Below are 26267 nucleotides of genomic sequence, written 5' to 3'. Positions count from 1 at the left end.
ATTTGTTTCAACCTTTCGTCTTGACGCTGCAAGTGTACTAGGTTCTGTAGTTTCTCTAATGTTTCTTCATCGTCCGGGACCAATTCAATTCTATGAATTACTTCCTCTTTCTCCACAGGGTTACGACTTAAGGCGTCAGCAAGGATGTTTTCCTTTCCCTTACAATACTCTATTTTTATCTGGAACTGCTGCGTGAACAACATCCACCTTGTTATCCGCTCATTAGTCATTGCAGCTTTCAATCCAAATGTTAATGCCTTATGGTCTGATCTGACCGTTATTGGGTATCCGTAAATAGTTTTTCTCCATTGCTGTAATGCGTAGATGATTGCTAATAGCTCCTGTTCTGTCGTAGTATAGTTAACCTCGTGGCTCCTTAATTTTCGGCTAGTGAATGCTAGATATATCCTTTTGGGAGGTGTTCCTTCTTCTTCTTGGTATAAACAAGCTCCGATGCCAACATTAGATGCGTCTGACTGTATTATAAATTCTTTTTCGTAGTTAGGATAGCCTAATTTGATGCTTTTTGTTAACAAGGTCTTTAATTCTTGGAATGCTCTTTCTGCCTTTTCATCCCATTTCCACCTGTTGTTGATCTTTAACAAATCCTGTAAAGGCGCGGCGGTCTGGGTATATCCTTGACAATGGTTAGAGAAAAACTGCGCCATACCAAGAAATTGTCTGACGTGCTTTATACGCTTTGGTCGGGGAAAATCGCATATGGCTTGGATCTTAACTGGGTTAGGCCGTACTCCTGTACCGTCTATCATGTGACCGACGAATAGGACCTCTTCTTGACAGAATTTTGATTTTGAAAGGTTGATCTTAAATCCAGTGGCTCTTAGGTTTTGAAACAACTTCCCAAGCTTATCACAATGTTCTGTAAATGTTTTAGTTGCCAGAATTAGATCGTCCACATAGTAAGTTAAAAACTCCTTTACTTCCGGCGTTAAATTTCTGTCTAATGCTCTCACCAAAACAGCACAACTATTTCTCAAACCGAATGGGAGACGACAGTAGATATATGTCTGATTATCAAACATAAATCCGGTTAACAATCGGGATTTTTCCTCCAGAACGATGTGATGATATGAGGATGTAAAATCCATGGTTGAAAAATACCTCATGTCACGGAATTTCTGAATAATATCCTTTATTTTTGGAGTTTGATTATACTCTGGGATCAATCGACCGTTCAAAAAACGCGCGTCAAGGCACAAACGGAGTTTCCCGTTGCTTTTTACGACAATTACCAAGGGATTCAAATACGGACTTGATGTCTTCATTATAATGCCATCGTCTTCCATTTCCTTTATGATCTTCTTCACTTCTGGGAAGTGTTTCTCCGGAATTCCATAGAGTTTGCCTTTATAGGGTGTCCAATCGTTCACTATTAATTTATATTTAAAATTTGGAATCTGTCCTGGTTTATTCTTAAATAAATCCGAGTATTCCTGTAAGATTTCGTGAAGTTTTGATTTTTCGATCGTGGAAATTTTAGCATTCGCCACTGCTTCCGCTATGTTCGGCATGTCTTCTTCCTCCTCCATAGCCATTACCCTTTCTATGCTCGCAACAATGTTTTCGTCCGCCAGAGATATCTCTCCTTCCTCTAAGTGAAAGTTTGGATGCTCTTCCGATGGTACGTTTTCTTCTTCCGATACCTCCTTGTTATCTATGATCATAATGTCGTCATTGATCTTAATCCGTTCTTGGTTTTCCCTGGTGTGTTCGTCAGATATAGGGAACCTTATTTCTTGTTTCTCCATATCGATCGTCATTCCAGTTACCGTCATGAAGTCTATTCCTAGTATAATATTATATTTAATCTTGTTCATGACTACGAATGGATGCTCAAAGTGCCGGTTTCCAATATTTATTTCCAAATGTGTTTGTATATTGCATTCCACTGTTTTATCTGGAATTATCCCTCTTATTTTAATTTTCGAAACTGGGATGGTTAATAATTTCATTCTTCTACTCATATCTTGGAATAATTCCTTCGAAAGCACACTGATGCTAGCCCCAGAATCAACTAAACAACGTACTTTCATCTCTCCAACTCTTGCTACGATAATAGGCAATTCATACTTTCTCTTCATGTGATGTACTGTCAAATCCTTCATCAGTTCTTCCGAATCGATTTCCCACGAATCCACCTGTGTTATGAAATAACTATAAATTTTGGAATCCAATGCGTTCTTTATATTCTCAACCTCACTTTCTAATTCAAAATCGGCGTTTTTTTTTTTGCTTGTTATCTTTTCACTTTCTCTTCTACATTCGAATTCTCTCGCGTTTGGATCGAGGATCTGTTCTTCCTGTTTCCTCTTTTTGTACCTTTGCAACTCAAGACTCTCCGCTCCCTCTACATCAGCGTTGACGTCCTGTTCTCTAATTGCCTTTTCCCACTTGATCTTTTCGTTTCGGTCCTCATTTACATCGCGTGTAGGTCTCCGATTATAAGTTTCCCTTCCTTGGTCATCTCTCGTATTTCTTCTTCCGTAACCATATCTTCCTCTAAAATTATCTCTTCCTCTGTTTTCTCTATACGGGTTCCTGTACCGCATGTTGGGTCTATATGCTCTATTTCCCCTATATGCTTCTTGGTTGTAGGACCCTTTCCTGCAATAGCATTTTTCTTCATCTCTCCTTCCATTCTCCTGGTTTCCCCATTGTCTCTTCCTGTTCATTTTTCCTCTTTCTTCAGGGGTATTTCCATCGACGTTTTCCTGTGTGAGCACATTAACAGTTTCTTCACTGTAAGCGTTCCTAATCATTCTTTGAGGGTGTGGTGCTGTAGTCATATCGATCTGTCTAAGTGTCGTTTCCATTTGCACTGCCGTAGTTGGGTTAGCAGTAGCCAGCAACCTTTGTATATCGGAAGGAAATTGTCGTTGTATCGTCTTGATCGCTTCAAGCTCACTGGGTGGCGAATCAAGGTCTTGAAAACGATGAAACTGGTAGGCGAAATAATCACTAAACCCTGTTTGACCGTTCGTAGCATACTTGCGAGAGTACAACTCTAAGCGTAAATTCTGCTGCACCTCCGGACTCCAAAATTTCTGTAAGAACGCCGTTTTAAAGTCACTATACTCATGGAAAGTATATTTAAATGCTTGGAACCATAAGCTTGGATTAGCATCTAAATGCTTTTCCACTATTTTCAATTTCTTCTCCTCAGCGATGCCATGTTCCTTGAAGTAATCCTCCATTTCCCTAAGGAAACGTTTGGGCGAAATACTGGTGGAATTATTAAAGTGCTTCGGTCTATCATCGAAGGTTTTTATGACATTAATAATCGTAGGATAACCACTGTTTCCGTTATCCACATTTGTCTCCCCCATACTGTGGTTAGAACGTGTGGCTGGTATGGGTGTCACTTCTCTTTCATTTATCTGAAACTCAACTCCTCTGTTCCGCTCGCTACTAGACATCATAACAGTCTTTCCTGTTCCTTCCTCCCGAATTTCTTGTAACTGAGCTTGCATTTGTCTAAGCCCTTCTTCAGATTTCGTTATTCTTTGGTTTAATTCATCCTTATGTTGTTCTATTTCGTCTCTTATCTCCGTTATTCTGCTTCCAATTTGGTTTGCAGCTTGGTCGTATTTCTTTTCCAGACTTGTACTCGTAGTTAGCACGTCCTCACCTAGTTTTCCTATACTTTCCTCACATAATCTCCACTTTTCTTGGGAATCTAGGCTTAACTTTTCCATATTATCTGATAAATCCTTTATTACATTCTCCTTTAAAGATTGGAGATAGTTACTGTTCCCTGTCATTTCTTTCCTAATTTCGTTTATTTCTTCTCGTATCTCTCGGTTCTTCTCTTCCATATTTCCTCTAATTTCGGCTTTCCATTCATCTATATTGTTCTTCATCTCCTCCATCTTCTCCTGATATTTATTCATTTCTTCCCTTTGTTCTTGCTGACCTTTCCTTATTTCCTCCATCATTTCTCTATGTTTTGCTTCCTGTATCTCCCCCATTTTTCTCTCCAAATTTTCCATGAATCTCTGATATCGTTCCTCTTGCTCTTGCTTCTCTCTCTTCCTCTCTTCTTCCTGCTTCTTCTCCTTCTCCTCTCGTTCTTGTCTCTCTTTAATCTTCTCTTCCCCTTGCTTCTTAGCCATTTCTTCCATCTGCTTCTTATTCATTTCTTCCATCATCTTCTTCAACGTCTCTTCCTGCTTTCTCATCTCTTCCTGCCTCTCTTTCTTAGCTTCCTCGTCGCGTCTTCTAGTTTCTTCCTCCCGTTTTTCATCACGCATTCTAGCTTCTTCATCGCGCTTTCTAGCTTCTTTATCACGCTTTCTATTCTCTTCTAATCTCTCCTTTTTAGCTTCTTCCTCGCGCTTTCTAGCTTCTTCATCACGCTTTCTATTCTCTTCTAATCTCTCCTTTTTAGCTTCTTCCTCGCGCTTTCTAGCTTCTTCCATCATTTCCTTTATAGCCTGTAACAATCCTCGATGCTCTTCTTTCTGTCTTCTTTCTTTCTCTTCCTGTTCCTTTTGATATTTCTCTTGTTTCTCTTCTTGGTCTTTCCGATACTGTTCTTGTTCTTCTCGTTGTTCCCTTTGATACTCCTCAAATTGAGCTTTCAAATGGCTTAACGTCGTCATATCGATATTCAATTAGTATCCTAACTTCTAAAAATCCTAATAAATTCTATGGTTTCCCTAAATTCTCCACAACTTAAGTTCTCCAACAATGTCTCTCCCACTACTCCAATCAACAATATATATATATTCAGCAAATACACAGGCAGGCTTCACTACTTGGATCTGATTCAGCTCACGATGTTGACCCAATCACACTAGGAAATATGAGGTACTTGTTCATGTACTTATGACTCCAATTCTTAACTGAAAATAACTCAAATAACCTCTTACAATCTATCTCTTATATCTAAGTTACATCTAAATAAATTGACATATTAGCAGTAATTTATCCTTCTTTCCTAGTTCTGACTGCTACCAGCTATTTTCTGTCATCCTCTTCAGAGCAACCATCCATTTCTTCTTTCTCCTGTTCCATTATCTATACTGGGCATCTACTCGTTCTCACAGTCTAATATCATGCTGTGTCCACTTCGATCCCATAAGATAATAACGCCTAACAGTCCAGTAAAGAAATTACCGTATAACATCTCCATTTCCATGCAATCATCCTGCTGTTACCATCAATAATTCCTCATCCATTAGTTTCTAAAATATCTCCTTCGTCTTACCCACTTCTCTTGAGTAAATTCTCCCATTTTATTCTAATATTGCACCGAAGACCCGTCATTCGACTATCATCTCTGTCATCTTCTTACTAGGTTTCCCGATGTTTTCCTCATTCTTATTGCTACATATGGGAATCGACCTCTTCACAGTTCTGTGTCGTATTCTTTCTCTTGACTTCCCACGACGACTTCCTCTTGAATTTCCACATATATGAGTATCTCAAAAAAATTCTATTTGGTTTGCAACCTACAGTTCCCATGGCGTTTTCCTCCATTCGCAACACGTTGAGGCGCCATTTTCTACTTGCGCCGTTCCCGCGTCCAGGCAAGGACACAAGAGATCCAGACTAGCTCTAACTTCAATAAATCCGGTGACTGAGTTCTACGGGTGTGAGTTCCGCAACAGAAAAACGTCCAGGTCAATCAACGGTATTCTCTAACTAACGCAGAAAGACGTCTCTTACTCGTATTTAGTTAGGTACCATTCTCATTAATTCTTAAGGAAATCGTTGTCGATCGTTACTACTACAGTCTTACAACTAATCCTTATGCTAAGAACACAGAGAAAGAGTTTTTAGGTTTCACCATTCAAAATTTATTTAAATATTAAATCAGATATTCAAGAAATTATTTCAAAATTTTACTAATGAAGTAGCCTTTGTAATGAGTGACTCATTGTCGACCTAGTGATCCACGTCCGTCGATAACTTTGGAAAAATCACGTCTTTCGACTTCACCCTAAATGATTGAATGCCTTCTCGGCTTAAATAGCTTCCTTTCTTAGTACTCATTCATCTCCGAAATCATCAATTAATAGTGTAAATGATATGTAACATGTGGGAAGATTCTTAAAAAGAAACTGCCCTATCCTTCTCTTTCAATTCACCTAGCGAGTTGGGTGATGAGTAAATAAATTAAATTGAACACAGCTAATAGTATTTACAAGTGCCTTCTTGGCAAGAAAATAAACATGAAAATTATTTACATTAAAAATGTAGGATGCATCCACAGGAAAGAAAAGAAAACTCCTATCAACTATTATTTACAGTCTTTCTAGTTATATTCCTTTGAGAAATAAAGAATCGCATATGGAATTTCTGAGCTATTGTTCAGTCAAGAAATGGAGTTCCATTTGTTTAAGTCAACCATTCTTGGAAATCGCATTAGATTATGGTAATTAACACTTGATATTTATTCTAAAAAAAAAACTGTCACAATACTTAAATTTTCACTGACTGATTGGCTGTCTGTAGTTTTAAGACTATCAATAAGGCTATTATAAACTCTTCTTGCGTTGTTCTGACAAGCACACACGTATATGTTTTACGTCTTAAATATTGATCTCTGCCTATCTAGTCGCTTCTTAGACACTCATATTTCCTTGTGTTACACATCATGAGCTAAGCTACGTCCATTGTAAGCCGTAATCATCCAATAAGTAACATCTTCGCAAGATTTAATCCTGAATTTAAGGTAATATGACCTTATCTTATTGACATAGACTACGTGCGTACGAAGTAGCAAGAAACGTCACCACACTGGTTATACAGGGTTATAATAACACATACTACCAATGGAAAATCTACTTAATCGGATGACACTATCTCCAGCTAAAAGAAAATGATTCTCCTTCGAAAACCTAGGTCACCAGTGATCGGCCTATAGATTGAAATTTATACAGAAATGTAATTATTCAGTGTGAGTTCTCGAGATCTTCCTAAGCGAATCAGTGAAGGCTCAAATCTATCCAGAGTAAGCATATGCTTCTCCAGGTAACTTAATATGGATAAAAGAAACATTGCACTACACGTCCCGAGATCATGTCCTGAGCTAGATAAAATGCGTAGGCTTAGAATCATTGCGTGGAATTGGCGAGAAATCAGTGACCTTCTCAATTATAACATTTGAAGTCACGAGACCTTATTTCATGCAACTATGACTCTCTCTCGAAGAAACAATAACTACAACCATCATACATCATCAACAACTCTATATCATATCCATGACGCGTTAATTATTACTCTTATTTCATATAACCACACTATCACTTCATCACGTAATTCATTACCTTGACTTGCACATCAACGTGCCGCGACATTACTAAAATGCCTACTTTATTTACTACAGTCATAGTGCCAAATTTAACGTAACTTGGAGTAGTCTACTGCCATTCCTTCATAACACAAATCCTATGCATGATCTCGAATAATTTGACGTTGCTTAAGTTTAGGACACGCGGATATAAATGCCTACTTCAATCTTTACACATCACTGATAATAATAATAATAATAATAATTTTAGCGATCTCTTCACGCATATCTCTGGAAAACATTACGATCGGGACATCACTTGGTGACCACGCCTACAAATGGAATTGACGTTTCATACGGATGAGTACCTACTTCCAATCAATTTAGCTAGATGTTTATTTACGCACTGTGTTCGCACAAATAAATATTACCAAGCAAATAAAGAAATAATATCTTCTTACTTACGAAAACGACTTGGATATTGGACTTAGCTTTGCTCAAGATGGTCTCGGTGTTTCCTCCTCTCCGGTCATCTGAGACTAGGAACTGGTCATCTGGTTCCTCCACAAGTGGTCGGATACATCGTGGCCTCTCATCATCGCTCACTGGTCATCCGGGACAGCCAACATCGTCTCGCCTCGTCAGGATCCAAGCAGCATCGCCTTGCTTCCTTACAGACCCATGGTGAAGACTCGTGCGTATGGAACAGAACAATGATAGAATATTTGACTCATTGCTGACATTTTCCAAGTACTATAGCTCTTGCGTTGCTCAGATTGCATAGGTTTTTACTGGGACACAGTTAAATCAATGAATAGTCCAGAATTGTCTAAGACATATATTCGGTATATTCTGATTTGAAAATAAATTTCTTTCCGCCGTCTTTTATCAGCCTAAATGCATTCAATTACTGGTCCGTAAGTGTCTTTCAATGTTAAACGGTGTCGGGCAAATTTCATCAAGGGCTTGCGTCACTGCGTGACGTAGTTCCACAGTAGTATATCTTATCTCTTATTGTTTCTCGTATTAAATCTCCCGCGCGGCGTTTAAATCTTGATCTCCGCAAAATAGCGTGTAGTCGGGAATTAATCTTCGTTTCCAAATCTCCAATATATCGCTCCGCTGGATAATTCCTTTAAAATGAGTTTTACGTCTTCTTAATACACCGAAGTCAGATTAGATAATAAAAGATGAGCATCTTTTTTCTTGAATAATGGTTTCAAATAATGTCCATCTGTCATTTTTTTCTGCGCCTTCTAAACGCGGCTATTACCGTAACCGACTGACGAAAAGACTTATAATTTGGCCCGTACTGACGTTAAATGTATTTTATTTGAGATTTTGACCGCAGAGACTCCATCTTTGTTGCTCTAGCTCTTATAAAGAATTGTGAAACGGCACAATAATAATAATAATAAGAATAATAATAATAATAATAATAATAATAATAATAATAATAATAATAATAATAATAATAATCATAATAATAATAATATATGTTAATTGATACGCTGTCATTCGTAGAAGAAAGACTGTTTAGGAGATGCTATTTGGAATGATGAGCTTCGCTGTGTGTTATACCATGGCTGTTGTGTTTGTTTTTAATGAACTATGTTTCAGTGGCAGGTGATAGTCGTGGGTGGTCAGCCATCCTGATATTGACCATGCCCATGTTGCTTAACTGCAGGAGTAGCAGTATCAGCATCAGTGGGCCCCGTCACAGATTTTTCACGGAATATTATTAATTCGCGTTTGCCGGTTGTTAGTGGCACTATAAAATTTGAAGAAAACTATTCAGTATCTGTAGTTGCAGTATGTGTGTGCATCCCACTTCGCCGTCCTGTTGCTTTCCAGTGCTTCGGTTATGGTGGTTATGATTATTGTTTTTTGCGGGTTTATCGATTTTTGACTGTGGTCTTGGAGCATTTTATTGTGGTTTTGATCTGTTTGTGGGGTTGGTAGATGGCTAAAAGGCCGGTATTGTCTTGGTAGGAACTGGTTTCTTGATGGGAAATGAGAACTTTTCGTTGATCTTGCTGGGTTTGGCGGGATTTATACTTGGTTGGGGGTGGGGGTTCTGGGATGTGTTGGCACTCGGAGAGGAAGACTGGTTTGGTTGGAGAGCAGGTTGGTTGTGTCAGGGATGAGTGGTGTGCGGGTGGTTGTGGTAGGTCTTGGGTTCGGTTGTGATGGGGGTGGGCTGGGAGGCTGGATGAAGGTGACGGGACTGTCTGTAATGTGCGTCAATTGCCTCTTTGAAGAATGGGCAGCCAGGAAACGAAACGGCATGGCTGCCTATGGCGGTGGGGACCGCCACACCTATTGCAGCGAGTGGGCTCGGAGCAAGAATCTGCTGTGTGATTTAATATTAGGCAATTACAGCACTGTGCGATGAGGGATGTGCGTAGGAGGGTCTGGGTTCGATTCTGAGGTTGTGTGTGTGAACGTGTTTTGGTGACTTTTTTGGTGGGTGTGGAAAGGCTTGGGGCAGGTTCTTTATGTCTGCTCCCAGTCTGTGTGGTGTTGTTTTGTGTGTTTGAGACTGGGTCATCTGGCCCAGATCCAGTGTCTGTTTGTGTGGGTGGGGGATTGATTTGGGCTTGTGTGGATTGGGTAGGTGGTGGAGGGAGTGGTGGCGGAGGCGATGGGGGAGCGGGTTGGTTTGAGTTTCTGTTGTTCAGGTAGGTTGTGGATCTGTTTGAGTTTGTTTGGTTCGTGTTTCTGGGTCGGGGTCGGTGGATGTGGGGTAGGGACAGTGGCATCACATCTCATAGGTTTGTGGGTTGATTAACATGGGATATGGAAGGCCTGTTTTTCGATGGCTGATTTAATAATGAGGATGAACTTATTTCGGATGGGTGTGGTGAGTAGTAGGTTATTGTGGGTTTCTTCTAGGATAGGCCAGAGGGCTTGGAGGACTTTCTTCCTGGCTTGAGGAAGAGGAGCGTCGTCGTGGATAAATCTTGTTTCAAGGAAGGGGACGATCAGTACACTGCATTTACCAGAGGTTGGGTGGGGTGAATTGAGGCGGACGTAGTTGTAGGGCATTTCGAAGTTGAAGGTTTCTTCTTCCATGGTCAGGTCGTTCGCGAGGGAGCTTGGTAATGATTGCTTGTCTGGGGTGCAGGTATCCTGGCTACTCGATCCACTAGGGCGGTCCCTGCTCCTGGACTTGCTAATGTTATTGGGTGGGTAGGAAGGGGTGGGTGGTTTGCTTGAGTGCGATTGAAAAACTGGAAAATGGTCGTAGAGGACCGGCGTCTGATTTGGCGCACTCAGTGGATACCAGTCGTATCAGGTGTGGTTTTAATCGGATCACGCCGAGACGAGATACGAACAGAGATAACCGCACTGAGCACAGTGGTTAGGCAGGCAGGCTGGCTGGTGTGGCTGTATGGTGGCTGCTATTGGCTGCCGATCTTGGTCCTGCCCTGTGATTGGCTGCCAGGCTGAGCGGGAACTCGAGTTGTCGCTTGACAGTGGCGAGCTGGCTGGTGCTGGGTTTTCTGTGACGTGCTCTGCTAGAGTGCTTGGCTGAGTGTAGCATCGCCTCACCCAAGACTAACTACTGCGCTCCTTACACCGGCCTTGACAATCGCTTGTGAATACCAGCATAAAGCTGTAACTGGAAAGTTCCACCGTAATGCTGCTGGAGCGCTGGACTCCTATTCACCGACAGGAAGCTGTATAATGCAAATTGCCGCATTTCCAGTTTTATTTATATTGTTTTGATGTCGTATATGTTGGCAATGTGGTGCTTGTTGGCTTGACATTGAGAGCTGATAGTTATGCGCTAGTGGTGTCGTGTGGCGATAATATTTTAAAAATTGTGTTTACAAATCTTGGAATTTGTGACATTATTGCGCGCCTTTTTGTACTTCGAGCATAAACTTCCTGCAAACAAGAATAAATGTAATGAGTGGCTCAAAGTGATTTCTCGCTGTAACTTCGTCCTATACAAGAATTTTAATTTACGCGCTAATTCGCATTTTAATGGTGTAGTGATTTGCTTTTCTTTAACTGTGTTTGGAAATATACGAATATCTATTGCTGTGTGCCTTTTCGTATTTCGAGCAAGAACAAAAGAGCTAAGGGACACTATCATTTCACGAATTCTCTGTAGAACAGGACAAAACTACGGAGTGGCTCAAAGCAGTTAGCATTTTCATCTTAATTTTCCGTTTCTATTTCGGGTACTTATCATCTTCCTTTCTTTCTTTCCTTCTTAGATAATCTGTTTACCCCTCCAGGGTTGGCTTTTACCTCGGACTCAGCAAGGAATCTCACCTCTACCATCTCAGGATTTATTTTGCAAGCTGTTTTACGTCGCACCGACACAGATAGGTCTTATGGCAACGATGGGATAGGAAAGGGCTAGGAGTGGGAAGGAGAAGTTGTGGCCTTCATGAAGGTACAGCCCCAGCGTTTGCCAGGTGTGAGAATGGGAAACCACGGAAAACCATTTTCAAGGCTGCCGACAGTGGGGTTCGAATCCATTATTCCCGGATGCAAGCTCATAGCTCCGCGCCCCTAACCGCACGCCCAACTCGCCCGGTCACCTCAAGGGTAGTGTCCTGGAGTGTGAGACTTTGGGTCGGGGATAAAACTGGGAAGGATGACCAGTACCTCGCCCAGGCGGCAGCAACTGCTATGCTGAACAGAGGCCTAGGGTTGGGGAAGGGATTATTGGAAGGGATAGACAAGGAAAAGGGAAGGAAGCGTCCGTGGCCTTAAGTTAGGTACCATCCCCGCACTTGCCTGGAGAAGTGGGAAACCACGGAAAAACACTTCGAGGATGACTGAGGTGGGAATCGAACCCGCCTCTACTCAGTTGACCTCCCGAGGCTGAGTGGACCCCGTTCCAGGCCTCGCACCAATTTTCAAATTTTGTGGCAGGGCCGGGAATCGAACCCGGACCTCCGGGGGTGACAGCTAATCACACTAACCACTACACCACAGAGGCGAACACAAATTTAATTTTACGGGAAGAAAACAGATAAATAAGGTGAAACGACGCTAAATATTTGCGTTACTGGCATAACATCGCTCACCAAACAGCGGCTTCAATAAGAATGTCAAAATATCAGATGTGCGGAGGAAAAGATTGGATCGCTGATAATTGGTGAAAGGAGGATTAAACCCAAAGTTATTTATGACCGCAATCTCGATCCGCTTATCGGATACTCTGAGGCACAATTCAACTAATCGGTGAGAAGTGAGAAACTCGCTATCAGATTTCTCTGCTTCTTTCGTGAATTACTTATTTCGTTTAAGCATACTGTAAGAAATACGTTGTAGAAAACAAGTCAAACAATTGCTCTTGGTGTATCTTTGATCTCATATCAGTTTGCTGCCTTCTGAAATTACTAGTTTTAATGAATTTTTACAGTTTTTCATATTCGAACATGTTGCATTGAGCGGGCGAGAGATCAGTAAAGAGAACTCTAGCGGCACTTGCCGGAAGTATCTCGAGGACGAGTCTAGTGTGCTGTATTTCCCAGCCTTGTGTATCTCGTAGGCAACGCCTCAGCGCTACTAGTGGAGACCTAAGTATTAAAAAAAAACAGAAACTTCGCGTTCGTCACGTAGTGGTGCCTCGTGTTACTAACATTGCTTGGCGGACATTGTAAATACTTATGCCCTTGCTCGTGGGCAACGATTGGTATGGTAACAGTATTGTTCCCGCTTCTAATTTGTCTTCTATCCCCTGGTCACCGAGCAGAGAATAAAATAGAGTAGGCAATGTGCCGTCTGAGTTGAAGTCAGTCGACACAAGTGGCCGCCATGTTGCTTGTACCATAACATTGGAGACCACTTAGTGTAAGTAAGTGAGTAGTGCAACAAGTGTAAAGTAAATAAAGGAAGTTTGTGTTATGATTTTAAAATGCCGACTTGTGTAGCGTATGGGTGTTCAAACAGAACTTCAAAGAAAATACCACGGACAACTTTTCACAGGTAAGAAATATGTTTTTGCGAATATTCAGTACCGAATTGTTTCCCCCTTGCACATGCAGTATATGTTAAGAAGCCCCTTCATCATTTACAGTTTTCCTAAAGATAATGAACGACGGAAGAAATGGATAAGACCTATATGAAGGGAAAATTGGTCCCCCACACCTTTCAGCACCATATTATGTTTAGCTCACTTTACTGAACGTGATTTTGTTCGTACTTCATTATGTATCGTTAGGCTGAGGGAATGGGCTGTCCAATCTGTGCTTTTCCGGGGTCGGGTGTGAGGTGAGATGAATCTGTCGTGGCGGGTGCCCTTCCTGACGTCAACCTCATCAGAGGAGTTCATGAGATGAAATGATTGACGTGATATATATTATAGTAGAAAGAGGGTGAAACTCTGTGCCGGCACATAGCCTACTCCTGTCGAATAGCACCAAGGGGTCTGCTCGAGGCTTAACGTCCCCATCCGACGGACGAATCAACAGCCCTCACTCCATATGAGCACTGCGGAGAGGTTTGGAATTTAATCCAGGCTTTTGGCACGCAATCTAGTGATTAGAAATTGTATACCACCACCTCCCCTACCCTGCCGGCATTCTGATGGTGAAATTGTTTTCGACCAATGGGACTCGAACCGGCTAACCTCGATGTCTTACCGTTTAGACTTCAGCGCCTTAACGATCATGGCCACAGGCGGGCTGCTTTCCCATACTTGCTCCTCTTCCAGGATATCTTAATTATTGACCTGTATTATTTTATTCATAGGCCTACAGACTGTGTACATTTTTTTGTGTATGATATTGTGTGTGGATGTGTTGTCGACCATAGGTGATTATAGGCACAACTTTAATATTGAAGAGCTGTACGCTGCTTTAACTGACATTTTACGCAAATCTTTGATTTCGTTCACTGCTTTAAATGCCAAGATTGTCCTATTCTCTATGTGTTTTGTGAAAACCACCTCTGGTTTGGAATATGACTCCCAGATATTTGAAGTGACTAACCCTTGTTTGTTCTTTACCATTATAATGGACTCTGTCAGTCACTGCTGGCCTTCCCCCTTTTCTGAAAATCATGTACCGTAGACAGTCTTTTAGTTTATGCTGAGATCAATTTTATGTGCCCATGCTGCCAGAAGATCAAAAGACTCTTTCAGGTCCCCCAGCCGTTCTGCAGCGAGAACCATATCATCTGCATATACATACAACTTTATACCATCTTTGATGCATCGTGTCACATCCGAAGTGATTACTGAAAACAGAAGAGGACTTAGAAGATCTCCTTGTAGTACACCATTGGTCTGTGCTATTGCATCTGATATTGATATGTTATCCTGTATAAATACTGTATTGTTGGAGAGTATGTCTTTGATTATGACCGTCAAGTAGTGACTCTTACCAATTAATTGTTCCAACTTTGTCAGGAGTATGTTCCTATTGAGCATATCGAAAGCTTTAGAGAAATCAACAAAGATTGCGTGGAGCTTCCCACCTGGTACTCTTAGTGCTTCCTTTGTTTTAAACACTCCACTGCTTGCAGGGTAGATCTACCTCTTCTGAAACCAAACTGTTGCTCTGGTATATATTGATCCACAAGTGTTGTTATCCTATCAGTGAGAATTTTGGTCATTACCTTAAGGTAAGTAAGACCTGCCTATCTTGCCCATGTTAAATCTTCCAACTTTTGGTGCACTTTACTCAAAATCTGTTTGGATTAGCCACTTGACATTTTCAAGGATTACCAGTTAGAGCATTATCTACAATAATAAGAAGGATTATTGGCAGAAACAAAATATGATTTTTTTTCTTAAGGTACGATTTTTAAAACTAAAATAATGTCGAAAAATATTTATATTTCATTTTGTATTTTATTTAAAGGCATATCACTTCTTATTACTGTTAATCAGGATGATGTTGATGCACCAACAAAATTTAATGGTTCATGAGTTCTATTTTTGGGCTTATGCCGTGTAAATAATTATAAACACACTCAACGTTTCAAAAGGAACCTTGCCTTTCTTCATCAGGAGACAAAAGAGAAGAGAAACGACGTATTGATGGTTGCTAGGAGAAAGCAACAAGGAAGCTACAAATGGTGCCCAAAGATGTAAAGGGGACGCCATTTTAGCCCAATGCTAGACTCTATGGCGTCCCCTTTACATCTTTGGGCACCATTTGTAGCTTCCTTGTTGCTTTCTCCTAGCAACCATCAATACGTCGTTTCTCTTCTCTTTTGTCTCCTGATGAAGAAAGGCAAGGTTCCTTTTGAAACGTTGAGTGTGTTTATAATTATTTACACGGCATAAGCCCAAAAATAGAACTCATGAATAGTTACACGGGCCGTGAAAGTCTAAATGATAAAATTTAATGGACCTATCTTTATTAGTTTACTTATAAATGGTACCAAAGTAGTGAAAAATATTAAACTGATAAAAATGAGGTTGAAGTTTCTCATTATAATTTGTTAGCTCTGACAATTCTTAGAACATTCCTGCCACATAACTTGCATCATTTGTGTCCTCCTTAGTCCTCTTAAGGTTTCTCTTCAGTCTTCTGGCACTTTTAATCATTTCTTCCACCATGAGGTATGCTTTCTTTATTCGGATGTCATCCAACTCCATTAGGATGTTCAGTGTATTGTACCCTCGGAGGATGTCCATCATCCGCAGCACCTTAGCCCTACCAATATTCCCATCGTTGAAGGATATAACAGCATCACATAGTCCAAACTCGAGTGTAGTATTACCAACAAACACTGTTTTCGAAACTCTGGAATACAGAACATGATTCAATGCTTCATTAACGTTCTGCGGTTTTCCATGCAGCCACATTTTTAAAGATCTGGGAGTGCCAAATCCCAATATACTGGCTTTATAGCTTCAGCTACAACATGAGGTAACCCGTGGTGCTTATTATTTTGGTCTTTTCTGTTATATTAGCACCATGAATCATCTCCCTTAGGAAAACAGTTTTTCTTTTGATGAACATAAGGGAGATTGAATGTCTATTTCAGATCCAGAAACACTACATGGCGAGCATATGGCGATGTCATTTTTAACTTCCACTACATTGGAACTAGGCCTATCTCTACTTTCACATGAACTAACATTATTTACACCGGGAAGTTTACGTATGTGTCGATTTCCCGTATTCTTCCTCTTTCCAAAAGATTTCAAACGACCCATTCTTCAACACGTCTATGCAAAATCACAAGGATTATAATACTACAACGATGTTTAGTAACCACTCGTAACATAAACAAGCAATACCGGAAGTTGTCATGGTTACCAACACAAAGTCTATGCTCAACAGAGCAGAACCGAAGTTAGTTCAGAAATCTATGTACAACAGTTCAGAAGTTATATGCAAAAACATAAATCTCTGTAAAAGTGGGCGTTGTCTTTCATGGTGCACCATAGTAATTTATATGTTATAAAATGGTCTATTTTCATAATTTTTTGACTTTTTAAACAAATTCTAGTGCTCTACACTGTAAACAAATAAAAACGCCAAAAAAGAATTTTTCTGTTTTTTTCGCCACAAGAAGGGTCTTTCTTACCTTAAAAACAGTGCATTCAGCTAGCCAATGCATTGCAGTAGGCATTGCCATCTCTATGTTATTCTGTGCTCGATGCTCCTGGTACGGTCGCCATGTATTTTATGTCCTGTGGTTTGAGTGCTAGAGTTGGTCATGGTTAACCACTTGTCTCAAATGAGTTATGGTAGACTTCTGTGGAAGTATAGTAGATAGTTGTAGATAAGTGAATTACACCGAGTGTATATTTATCTAGTCCAGGAACAACGCACTATTTATAAATTTGTGAAGATCTCTATTCACCATTTTCGGTTTGCTTTTGAAGTGGTTGCTTGGTACAATTGTTTTGTATGGTGCATCTCCGATATATAGTGTGGCAGTTTGCGCAGTTTTATTCAGTGGGTTGTGCCATTTCTCTAAGAGTTTCTTAATCAGGTATTTACTTGCAATTTATTACGTTTGAATTGTGTCCTTAACCTATAAAATGTTGCTAATGAAGCTGGAGTTTCAATTGCTGCTCTTCTAGATCTCAATAGCGAACTTAATATCGTACGGTACGATACCCGACAGGAAATACGTTAAGCCTTAATTTTCATACAAAATATATTTGTCTTTCGGCCGATTTTAGGCTGTCTACATTAAATATTACCAAACGATTTTTCTTAATGGTAATACACATAAGTTTATTCCACCACAGTACTGAATTGATTCTGCATTTCCTGCTCATGTGGAGCCGATGCCAGCATATTCGTTCAAGACCAGGCGTTCTGGACATGCCTATTAAATTAGACCAGTGAGTTGTGCAATTTCATACTAGTGAGGTCTTCAATCATCCGCCATTAAGCTTTTTGTAGCTGGTGTTGATACAGTTCACAGCTGTTCCAACAAACCATTGAACTAACACTCACTAGTGGAAGCGTTCTGATTTTCATATTGCCCCTTCACGGTAATCTGTCCCAAACTAGCCAGGCGTGCTCAGTCCAAACACCTGAAACTATGAAAATAACTTAAAATTACACCCTGAATTTGATGGAGAACATACATCTAATATGGGCGAGACAAGGTCAACTAATAGTTATAAATGATGCAAGTCGAGGCATGACGTCAGTTTTGAAGAAAACATTTTTATTGAAATAAACAAGAAAAATGGAAATAGACCACTTAAATCAAAGTGTGACAAAAATTTACATGATTCAAAGCTTGCCTCAATCTTTCATAAATTTCATCTTGGGGATACGTGTATTTTACAAATAAACAATCATACACTAATACACAAGAGAGCAGTTATAAACTTGAACACTTCTGAAGAGGCGATTTGGCTAGCATGGGCACACCATGCGCCTGGCTGGTTTGCTAATTCTTTCCACTTCAGATGAGTATTCCCTTTCCTGTACACTTAACATCGCAGTGGGGGTCCCTAACCTTATACATGTTTTAATGCACTTCGGGGAGAAAATAACATAGGCTAGCCGTACACAAAAATGTACCTTGAGTGGCAGTGGCGTGCGGTGAACATATTCACACATTCATTACACCAGCTACAAGCAGTCACATTCTCTCTGAAGTCAACATTACTATTTTATGAATTTACTAGATAACTAAGTGGAAATAAAACAAGCAAACAAATCAGATAATAAATCATTTTTTCTACAGTCTTTCCCACATCTGTGGGGTCGCAGGTGCGAACTGTGTCGTACATGTGGATTTGGCCTTGTTTTATGGTTCGATGCCCTTTCTGACGTGAGCCCTGTATGTAGGGATGTGATCACTATTGTGTAGTGTGTTGCCTGAATGTGAAGAGGAAAGTGTTAGGACGAACACAAGGCCAGAATAATTAATCAAAGGTGATTAAAATCTCCGACCCGGCCGGAAATCGAATCTGGGACCCTCTGAACCGAAGGCCAGAACGCTGACCATTCAGCCAATGAGTTGGACAGATGAGATATTAAATACATTTCTAAAAGAATATTAAATAACTAGCAGAAGTACCCGTTTTTGTACGGGTTATCAGAAACTGGCTTTAGTTACTCATATTATTGGTGTGACTGACTTCATTAGATATTTACACCACTGGTGTATTTACTTAAGTATGTAGAAGTTATTTGTCATGTTTGAAATTATAGTGTAAGTATACTGCTGCTCAATAGTACCACAAATATAGATATTATTGAATGTATTAGTTTGGTTGGACATTACGTAACTATTACAAATGATCACGGAAATACGCGATGCATAAAAGGAACTACTGTAATGATTGAGAATTATAATTCTCAGGGCTTGTTACTCATGTCGCACATCATATAATGAATCTGAGTATAAATGTTGAAATATTTCAAGTCTTGACAATTGTATATATAAGTTGTTTTCATGGTTACAATGATCGTAAAAGTAGACCAAAATGTCGGCACTAATAACATCAGTGATCCTACTACTCCATGATTTGATAGCAAATAGTTCACACTGCAGGTAACAGTCTCCGAAAAATGCTGAAACCTAAGCCAGTACATAAAAACGGAGGTCCGTCGGCAACCACTGGTCACAGACCAACGGAGATCTCCGGCGCTATTACTTTTATACTTCACTTCCTTTCCATCCCCGCCCAAAGGAGTGCTATGGGCGTCTTACACAACAGTTTATTTTTTCCACATAGTAAGTCATACGTGTATCAGTTTTGATTGGCAGCTATGCCCAAACGTACATGCATAATCTCGCTGCTGTAGAATCCTGGAGCTGACATTGCCAAGGTTACGGCCATTTGTTTCTTTATCCAATTCCTAGAGCAGGGGGAATGTGGTGCCAATATCTCCATAACAGTTGGTTTTAGGGCCTTAAAAGATGGTTTTCAGGTCTGTGGGGCTCACCTGAGTTTTGTTGTTTGCGTCAAGAGGCTTAAAATGAGCTTTGTCTCGTCCTTGTAAGACAAATTCGATTTCACCTATATTAGCCCATTATTTTTTATATTTTTATATCTGCCCCATCGCCCACCCCCTTTGAATTGTTTTGACAATAAAATACAGCCCATCACTGGCAATGTAGCTTCTATAGGTGAAGTAATTTTTAAAATAGGTTCAGTAGTTTTTGATTCTATCTGTTACAAACAAATATACACATTTTTTCCTCTTTATAATATTAGTATAGACTTACTTATTATAACTCACTTGAATAAGAACATTTTAAAATACATACACACATTTCCAAATTGGTATTCACGGTAGTGACAGCACAATCATCATTTATGCCACAGCAGATTTTAGAAAATGTACTGAGAGTTTCACCCACTGATGCTATGTATACTGGGACTAACTTTGTGTTTTTTAACTAAAAAAAATTAACCTAAACTGAATGAGCAAACTTTACCAGGTACTTGACCGTCGCCAAACTTTTACAGATTCACTCATTTACTGAGTATAGGTACAGCATCGCCAAAGAGAAAAATATTCCTCATGATGTATACCACTGTTATATTCATGAAGAATACCACAGAACTCGCAAAAACTTCACCTATGATCCGAGAGGAACGCTACATAAATTCACAGTTTACCATCATTACAGGCAAACCAACTTGTACAGAGCAACCAAATACAAAATTATATTACTTCACATTTGACTCTGTGTTCCTGCTGGGCAACCTAAATATTTTTCCATATGCATTGAAAAACATACTCTGCGCATGCCATCAATGAATCGCTACCAAAAACTTCATACATGCCGATATCCAAAAATAAAATATTTACTTTTATTGCAATTGATTTCATAAAAGGCTTTTTCTATTAGCAAGTTTATCTTCAAGTGCCTATACTGTATTTTTTTTCTTGTAACATAAGGTTTGTGGCACTGATCATTTCCAGTGTTATAACTATGAAAACTAATATGTACCCAAGCTAGCTGCTCTGCCACCGTAAGATGTTCGAGTGAGTCCAACAGCTATCACCTTGCCAGCCCAAAAGAAGGAGGCTTGAAGCTCATGCATCAACCAAATGACTTGAATTTTGCTGGGGTAGCTTTCTTTCGTACCAGTAAAGAAACCCAGCTTGGTGGAGAGATCTGGACTGCAGTAAAGCAAACGGGTTATCGAGACAGCAGTACTTGCCTTGACTTAACTGTTTGCAGTTTTTTTAACTTGATAAAGAAATTTCTAAGGAATAATAAGATAACGTAAGTACAAAATTCTTTAGCCCAGGAGTGCTGGGGTAGCTGAGGTAGGTGGTAACACATCCTACCAATTTACCAACAAACAAGACATGAAACTTAACTGTGGATTGGACCACACATTATAAATCACAATAAAAGCAACAAATGCATGCTGATCTAAGAGCATCACACATTATCATAATTTCCATCCCTATACTAAAACCATGCCACATTCAAGCAGATCTCACTCCTGCAATCTCGATGGAGAGGTATCAAAGTAACTACTTTTTCACTTAAAAATAAAGTCATCACCTATTCAATGTTGGTTCCTGTAATAGAATGCATGACACAAATAGTACCATAGTGGACCTTAGAGTTCAAATATAATTCAACGAGGGTTGCTGGAATAAATTACATGACACAAAATAAAAAATAAAGTAAAACTAAACATACTAACTAAAATTCACTGTTGGTCTCTAAAACAAAAGAATTATCTGACACATATATCCACAGTGCTGTCATAACATAAGCGACTCCTCAAAAGTATACAAGTTGCAATATTAAACCCGTCTGCACAAAATACCGTAATGACATGGAACTAAGTTCACAATAAATGATAGGCTGCCTCACACACCCTCCTCGGTAGATACACACAATCATCCTCACCTACCATACGGGGGAATGACAAGAAAATTGGGACTCAGGCTTCCCAAAAAATAACACTGCAGCAAAATCTGAACGCGGGATCGAACCATTAATCACCCGCTGCTCACAAATATACCAGAAGCAAGTTACGCAATAATCACAAGATGTAGGCCTTAAATGAGGAAAACACATCCTGTTTGTCAACATCCTATAATAATCCCATGTCTAAATGTTAGCCGAACCAGGTGTAAAATAGGTGATGCAACCCTGTCTTTTGAAGTCTTAAAACCATGCAGTGCTGGTTATACACACAAATGTACCCATGCTCGATAAATTCATCTTTAAACAAAATGCCCAACTTTGCTGTGATACAGGGGTAGAAGACTGAAATTTATCCAAAGTTGACATGCTTTGTTCACGAACAACCAGAAAGTTACTGAAATAACTTACACTTCCAACTTGAGGAAAATGCCATCATAATAATAATAATAATAATAATAATGAAAGTTTAAAGACACTGGAACTCCTAAAATTTGAACTTGGAATATGAGATTCCAATGGCAGTATGAATAATCCACCAATAAATATCCAATACTTATGACAAAGTGCACTAGACGCCACAAAAATAACTCATATATTTGCACACAAACAAACAAACAAACATAAAAATGACACTAAACAGAGGCATGCTTCACAACCCCACCGACATTCATACACTTTCATACTTCATGCAAATTACCTGGAAAATGTGATGACATGTAGACATACCCTTTGAAAAACTGTCATCTAAGTAAACCTATTCTTTTATTGAATTGAATTTTAATCCCATTTAAAGTACAGTCAACCCAAGACATTCCTTGCATCTCTACTTTAAGAAAAGAAAGTACAAAACACTGATTAAACTGAAAAGATATTGATAAATAATGCTAAATACTCAGGTATGCAATTATAATAAGAATGGCAAACTATGACTTCATGCATATAGTCAAACATGTACTTTACAATATTTACATTTCAATGTCAAAACTAACCTACACTTTACTGTAACTTAGGACGTAGTCCAGTAGAAAAAAGTACACTAAGCCTAATAAATTTACGTAGTGAAACCTAATATATTCCCTGGGTTATATTAAAACATGTGCTCACACTCATTACATAGAAAAGCTGTTATATTATTTTGAAGGCTCTGCCACTAACCGCCGGACCAGCCATCTCCCAGTCTTTTAGTGACGACCCACTGTCACCATGATGTCATCAGAAAGGAACACTGACACTCCCTATATCTCCCTTCTTGGTGAAAAACAGCCTGTGCTGATATCTTCCACTTCTCTCTTCTGTGTGGAATGTCGCTATGACAAATCCTCCATTCACTGATTAGAACTGGGTCACAATTTATAACTCCTACCTGTGGTTACCTCTGACCGAGACACACTGCACTGTTTATCTGATATTGGAATTGTTTGCTTTCTTCCCCTCTCACTCCAAGCTGAGCGAGTGTTATCTGACAAATACAGACAGCATTTATTCCTACAATTGGACTGGAAATTGTTCTACTTTGCAAAGTTCATATCCCTTGAAAGTAAAGTGGTCTCACCCAGCTATGAAATTAGAATGGCTAGGCGAAATATACAACCAAATGTTAATTCATAATGTAGTCCATCCCACATAAGTTAACACTGTCTCTAACTGTTAAAATTTGTGACAAGTTCATCCCCACCTGAATCCAGTAGTGCCCATGGAACAGTCTATACGTGCTGATGTTGTCCTTATAGGCCCCCATGGCTATAAGAATTTATAGAGCTCGATTACACAGAAGTGTGTAGGTATCTAAGTCTGAGTATGTTGTTGTTTGAGTCATCAGTCCATAGACTGGTTTGATGCAGCTCTCCACGCCACCCTGTCCTGTGCTAACCTTTTCATTTCTATGTAACTATTGCATCCTACATCTGCTCTAATCTGCTTGTCATATTCATATCTTGGTCTACCCCTACCGTTCTTACCCCCTACACTTCCTTCAAAAACCAACTGAAAAAGTCCTGGGTGTCTTAAGATGTGTCCTATCATTCTATCTCTTCTTCTCGTCAAATTTACCCAAATCGATCTCTTCTCACCAATTCGATTCAGTATCTCTTCATTCGTGATTCGATCTATCCATCTCACCTTCAGCATTCTTCTGTAACACCACATTTCAAAAGCTTCTATTCTCTTCCTTTCTGAGCCAGTTATCGTCCATGTTTCACTTCCATACAATGCCACGCTCCACACGAAAGTCTTCAAAAACATCTTTCTAATTCCGATATCAATGTTTGAAGTGAGCAAATTTCTTTTCTTAAGAAAGCTCTTCCTTGCTTGTGCTAGTCTGCATTTTATGTCCTCCTTACTTCTGCCATCGTTAGTTATTTTACTACCCAAGTAACAATATTCATCTACTTCCATTAAGACTTCATTTCCTAATCTAATATTTCCTGCATCACCTGCCTTCGTTCGACTGCACTCCATTACTTTTGTTTTGGACTTATTTATTTTCATCTTGTACTCCTTACCCAAGACTTCATCCATACCATTCAGCAACTTCTCGAGATCTTCTGCAGTCTCAGATAAAATAACAATATCATCGGCAAATCTCAAGGTTTTGATTTCCTCTCCTTGGACTGTGATTCCCTTTCCAAATTTCTCTTTGATTTCCTTTACTGCCTGTTCTATGTAAACATTGAAAAGGAGAGGGGACAAACTGCGTTAGGTGCACACAGCTGTGAGCTTGCATCTGGGAGATAGTGGATTCGAACCCCACTGTCGGCAGCCCTGAAGATGGTTTTCCATGGTTTCCAATTTTCACACCAGGCAAATGCTGCAGCTGAACCTTAAGGCCACAGCTGCTTCCTTCCATTCCTAAGCCTTTCCTATCCCATAGTCACCATAAGACCTATCTGTGTTGGTGCGATGTACAGCAAATAGCAACTATTTATGCGCACACGGTAATCGGATAAATTTTTTTCTCTTCTTTCTTTCCTTGTGAATATACGATAACTACTTCATGCCTCGAAGTCTCCCACAAAAATTGACAGCTAACCCTCACGATGGTCTCTTTTATTAATTCCTCCCACAGCTGTTACTAATGCTCGTTCAGGGCACATCTCTTGTTTTAGCCAGTGTCTTGCCAATATTGAAATGATGCTATCTTTCCACGCGTTCAAATCATTGCATCACATACGCTTACTTTAAACTTATGTTGAATAACATTCTAGCCTTGCATCAGGCCTTGGAAATGTAGTCCGTTGGCCTACTCCATTGTTTTCCATCTTTCCCTTGTTCTGAAACATGTATGCGAAGGTTGTGCACGTGTCAGGTTGCAAACCTTCTTCCATAATTTAGCTTGCAAACAATAGACCACTGGTGCCAAACTTCCTTTTGAATTGTGAAACTCCAAGTTACCAATACATAATAAAATGTATGTTTACTATACTCCCAATGAATGATAGTACAGAAATAAAATGAGCACTGTAATAAGGGCTCATCATTAAGATGATTCTGAAAGAATTTATAACCAGTTCAGAGCTGTTTGATGAAACAAATCTATATATAAATTTCAATCTAATGGTTGTAACATGTTGTATAAAGTTGGCAATGTGTACCATACCTGACTAGGTAGAGTAAAGCCTTCTGGCCACCACACACAGGAAGCTAAGCTAAGCTAGGCCTATGCTATGTTACACAACCCAACAAAAAATATTGCTTCAATGAAAGTACATGGAATGGCACATTCAGACTTCTGTGCTAAGCTACGCTAACCTAAGCAAAGCCAAGATAATTTTACAGATCACCAAGGAGGCGATTTTTATAGCTGTAGTTGGATTCACGCATGCACATGATAAACTTATTATATTGCTTAATTATTTTTGTGTTTGTTAATTATCATGGAAAGCTGTCGAAATGAAGAAAGACTGATTGAAGAGATACAAAAATACACTTGTCTCTCAGATAATTTAAGATAACCATGAAAGACAACTGTTGTTGGTGAGAAATAAAGTGAGCTCTGGAATTTGATTGTACATATCATTTATTGCTTTTATATACATTTTTATCCTGCACTATATAACTTAGATACTCCATATATCCTAATATCCTCAGTAATAGAGGGAAGTTCATGAAGCTGTTCCTGATTTAGATGAAAATAATTTTAATTCATCATTTCCATGCAGTGCTTAAATCATATGATGAAATTCATCATGAAGTCACACAGATTCTTCTCCTCTTTCCATTTTGCTCCTTCTTCATTTTCCACGATAGAGACCAATAGAAATACTTCTTCAATTAATCTGCCATCTTCAAATGGCTGCCTAGCATAGGTTAGCTTAGCTTTTTATTTGTGACATATCACAACATAGCTTGGCATTTCTTAGCTTTCTGTGTGTGCTGGCCTTTAGTTTTCCAAGTATTCATCTATGAAATAATATGTTTGATCAATAAGGTATCTGGCTGTACTGGCTCTGAATTCAACATGTTATGTGCTAGCGCTTAAAAAGGTTGGTAACCGAGATGAGGACCGTGCATCGAGAGTAGAATAATGCCTTTATTAGGATATAGGAAGACGGGTCATTAAAATACGTAAGACACAGTGTTTAGACACAGTTGCCATTAACAGCTGGGATGATTTAAGTTAATTTGTAACTGTGACGAATAATACTGGATGCTCGATTTACTATCATAATGTGTGTGGATTTAAAACTAAATTGAATGAACTAAT

The 26267-nt window shown here is 39.5% G+C and overlaps 1 protein-coding gene across 2 annotated transcripts in view; it reads left to right on the top strand.

The window, feature by feature from the left end:
• The window catches only part of LOC136866608 (zinc finger protein 271), a 98886-nt gene that overhangs the window by 18613 nt on the left and 54006 nt on the right, over positions 1-26267 (top strand). The window contains exon 1 of one of the 2 annotated variants that reach the window (XM_068226934.1): positions 16824-16852. The exons of the other annotated variant lie outside the window; for it this stretch is intronic. Coding sequence (XP_068083035.1) covers positions 16844-16852 — 9 coding nt within the window. The 5' untranslated portion in view covers positions 16824-16843. Of the gene's footprint in view, positions 1-16823; positions 16853-26267 lie in introns of those variants that run through there. 2 annotated transcript variants of the gene reach the window in all.

This window comes from Anabrus simplex, chromosome 3 (genome assembly GCF_040414725.1).
Source record: "Anabrus simplex isolate iqAnaSimp1 chromosome 3, ASM4041472v1, whole genome shotgun sequence".
Classification (NCBI taxonomy): Eukaryota; Metazoa; Arthropoda; class Insecta; order Orthoptera; family Tettigoniidae; genus Anabrus; species Anabrus simplex.
The sequence above is the reverse complement of the archived record's forward strand: the minus strand, read 5'-3'. Positions and strand labels throughout refer to the sequence as shown.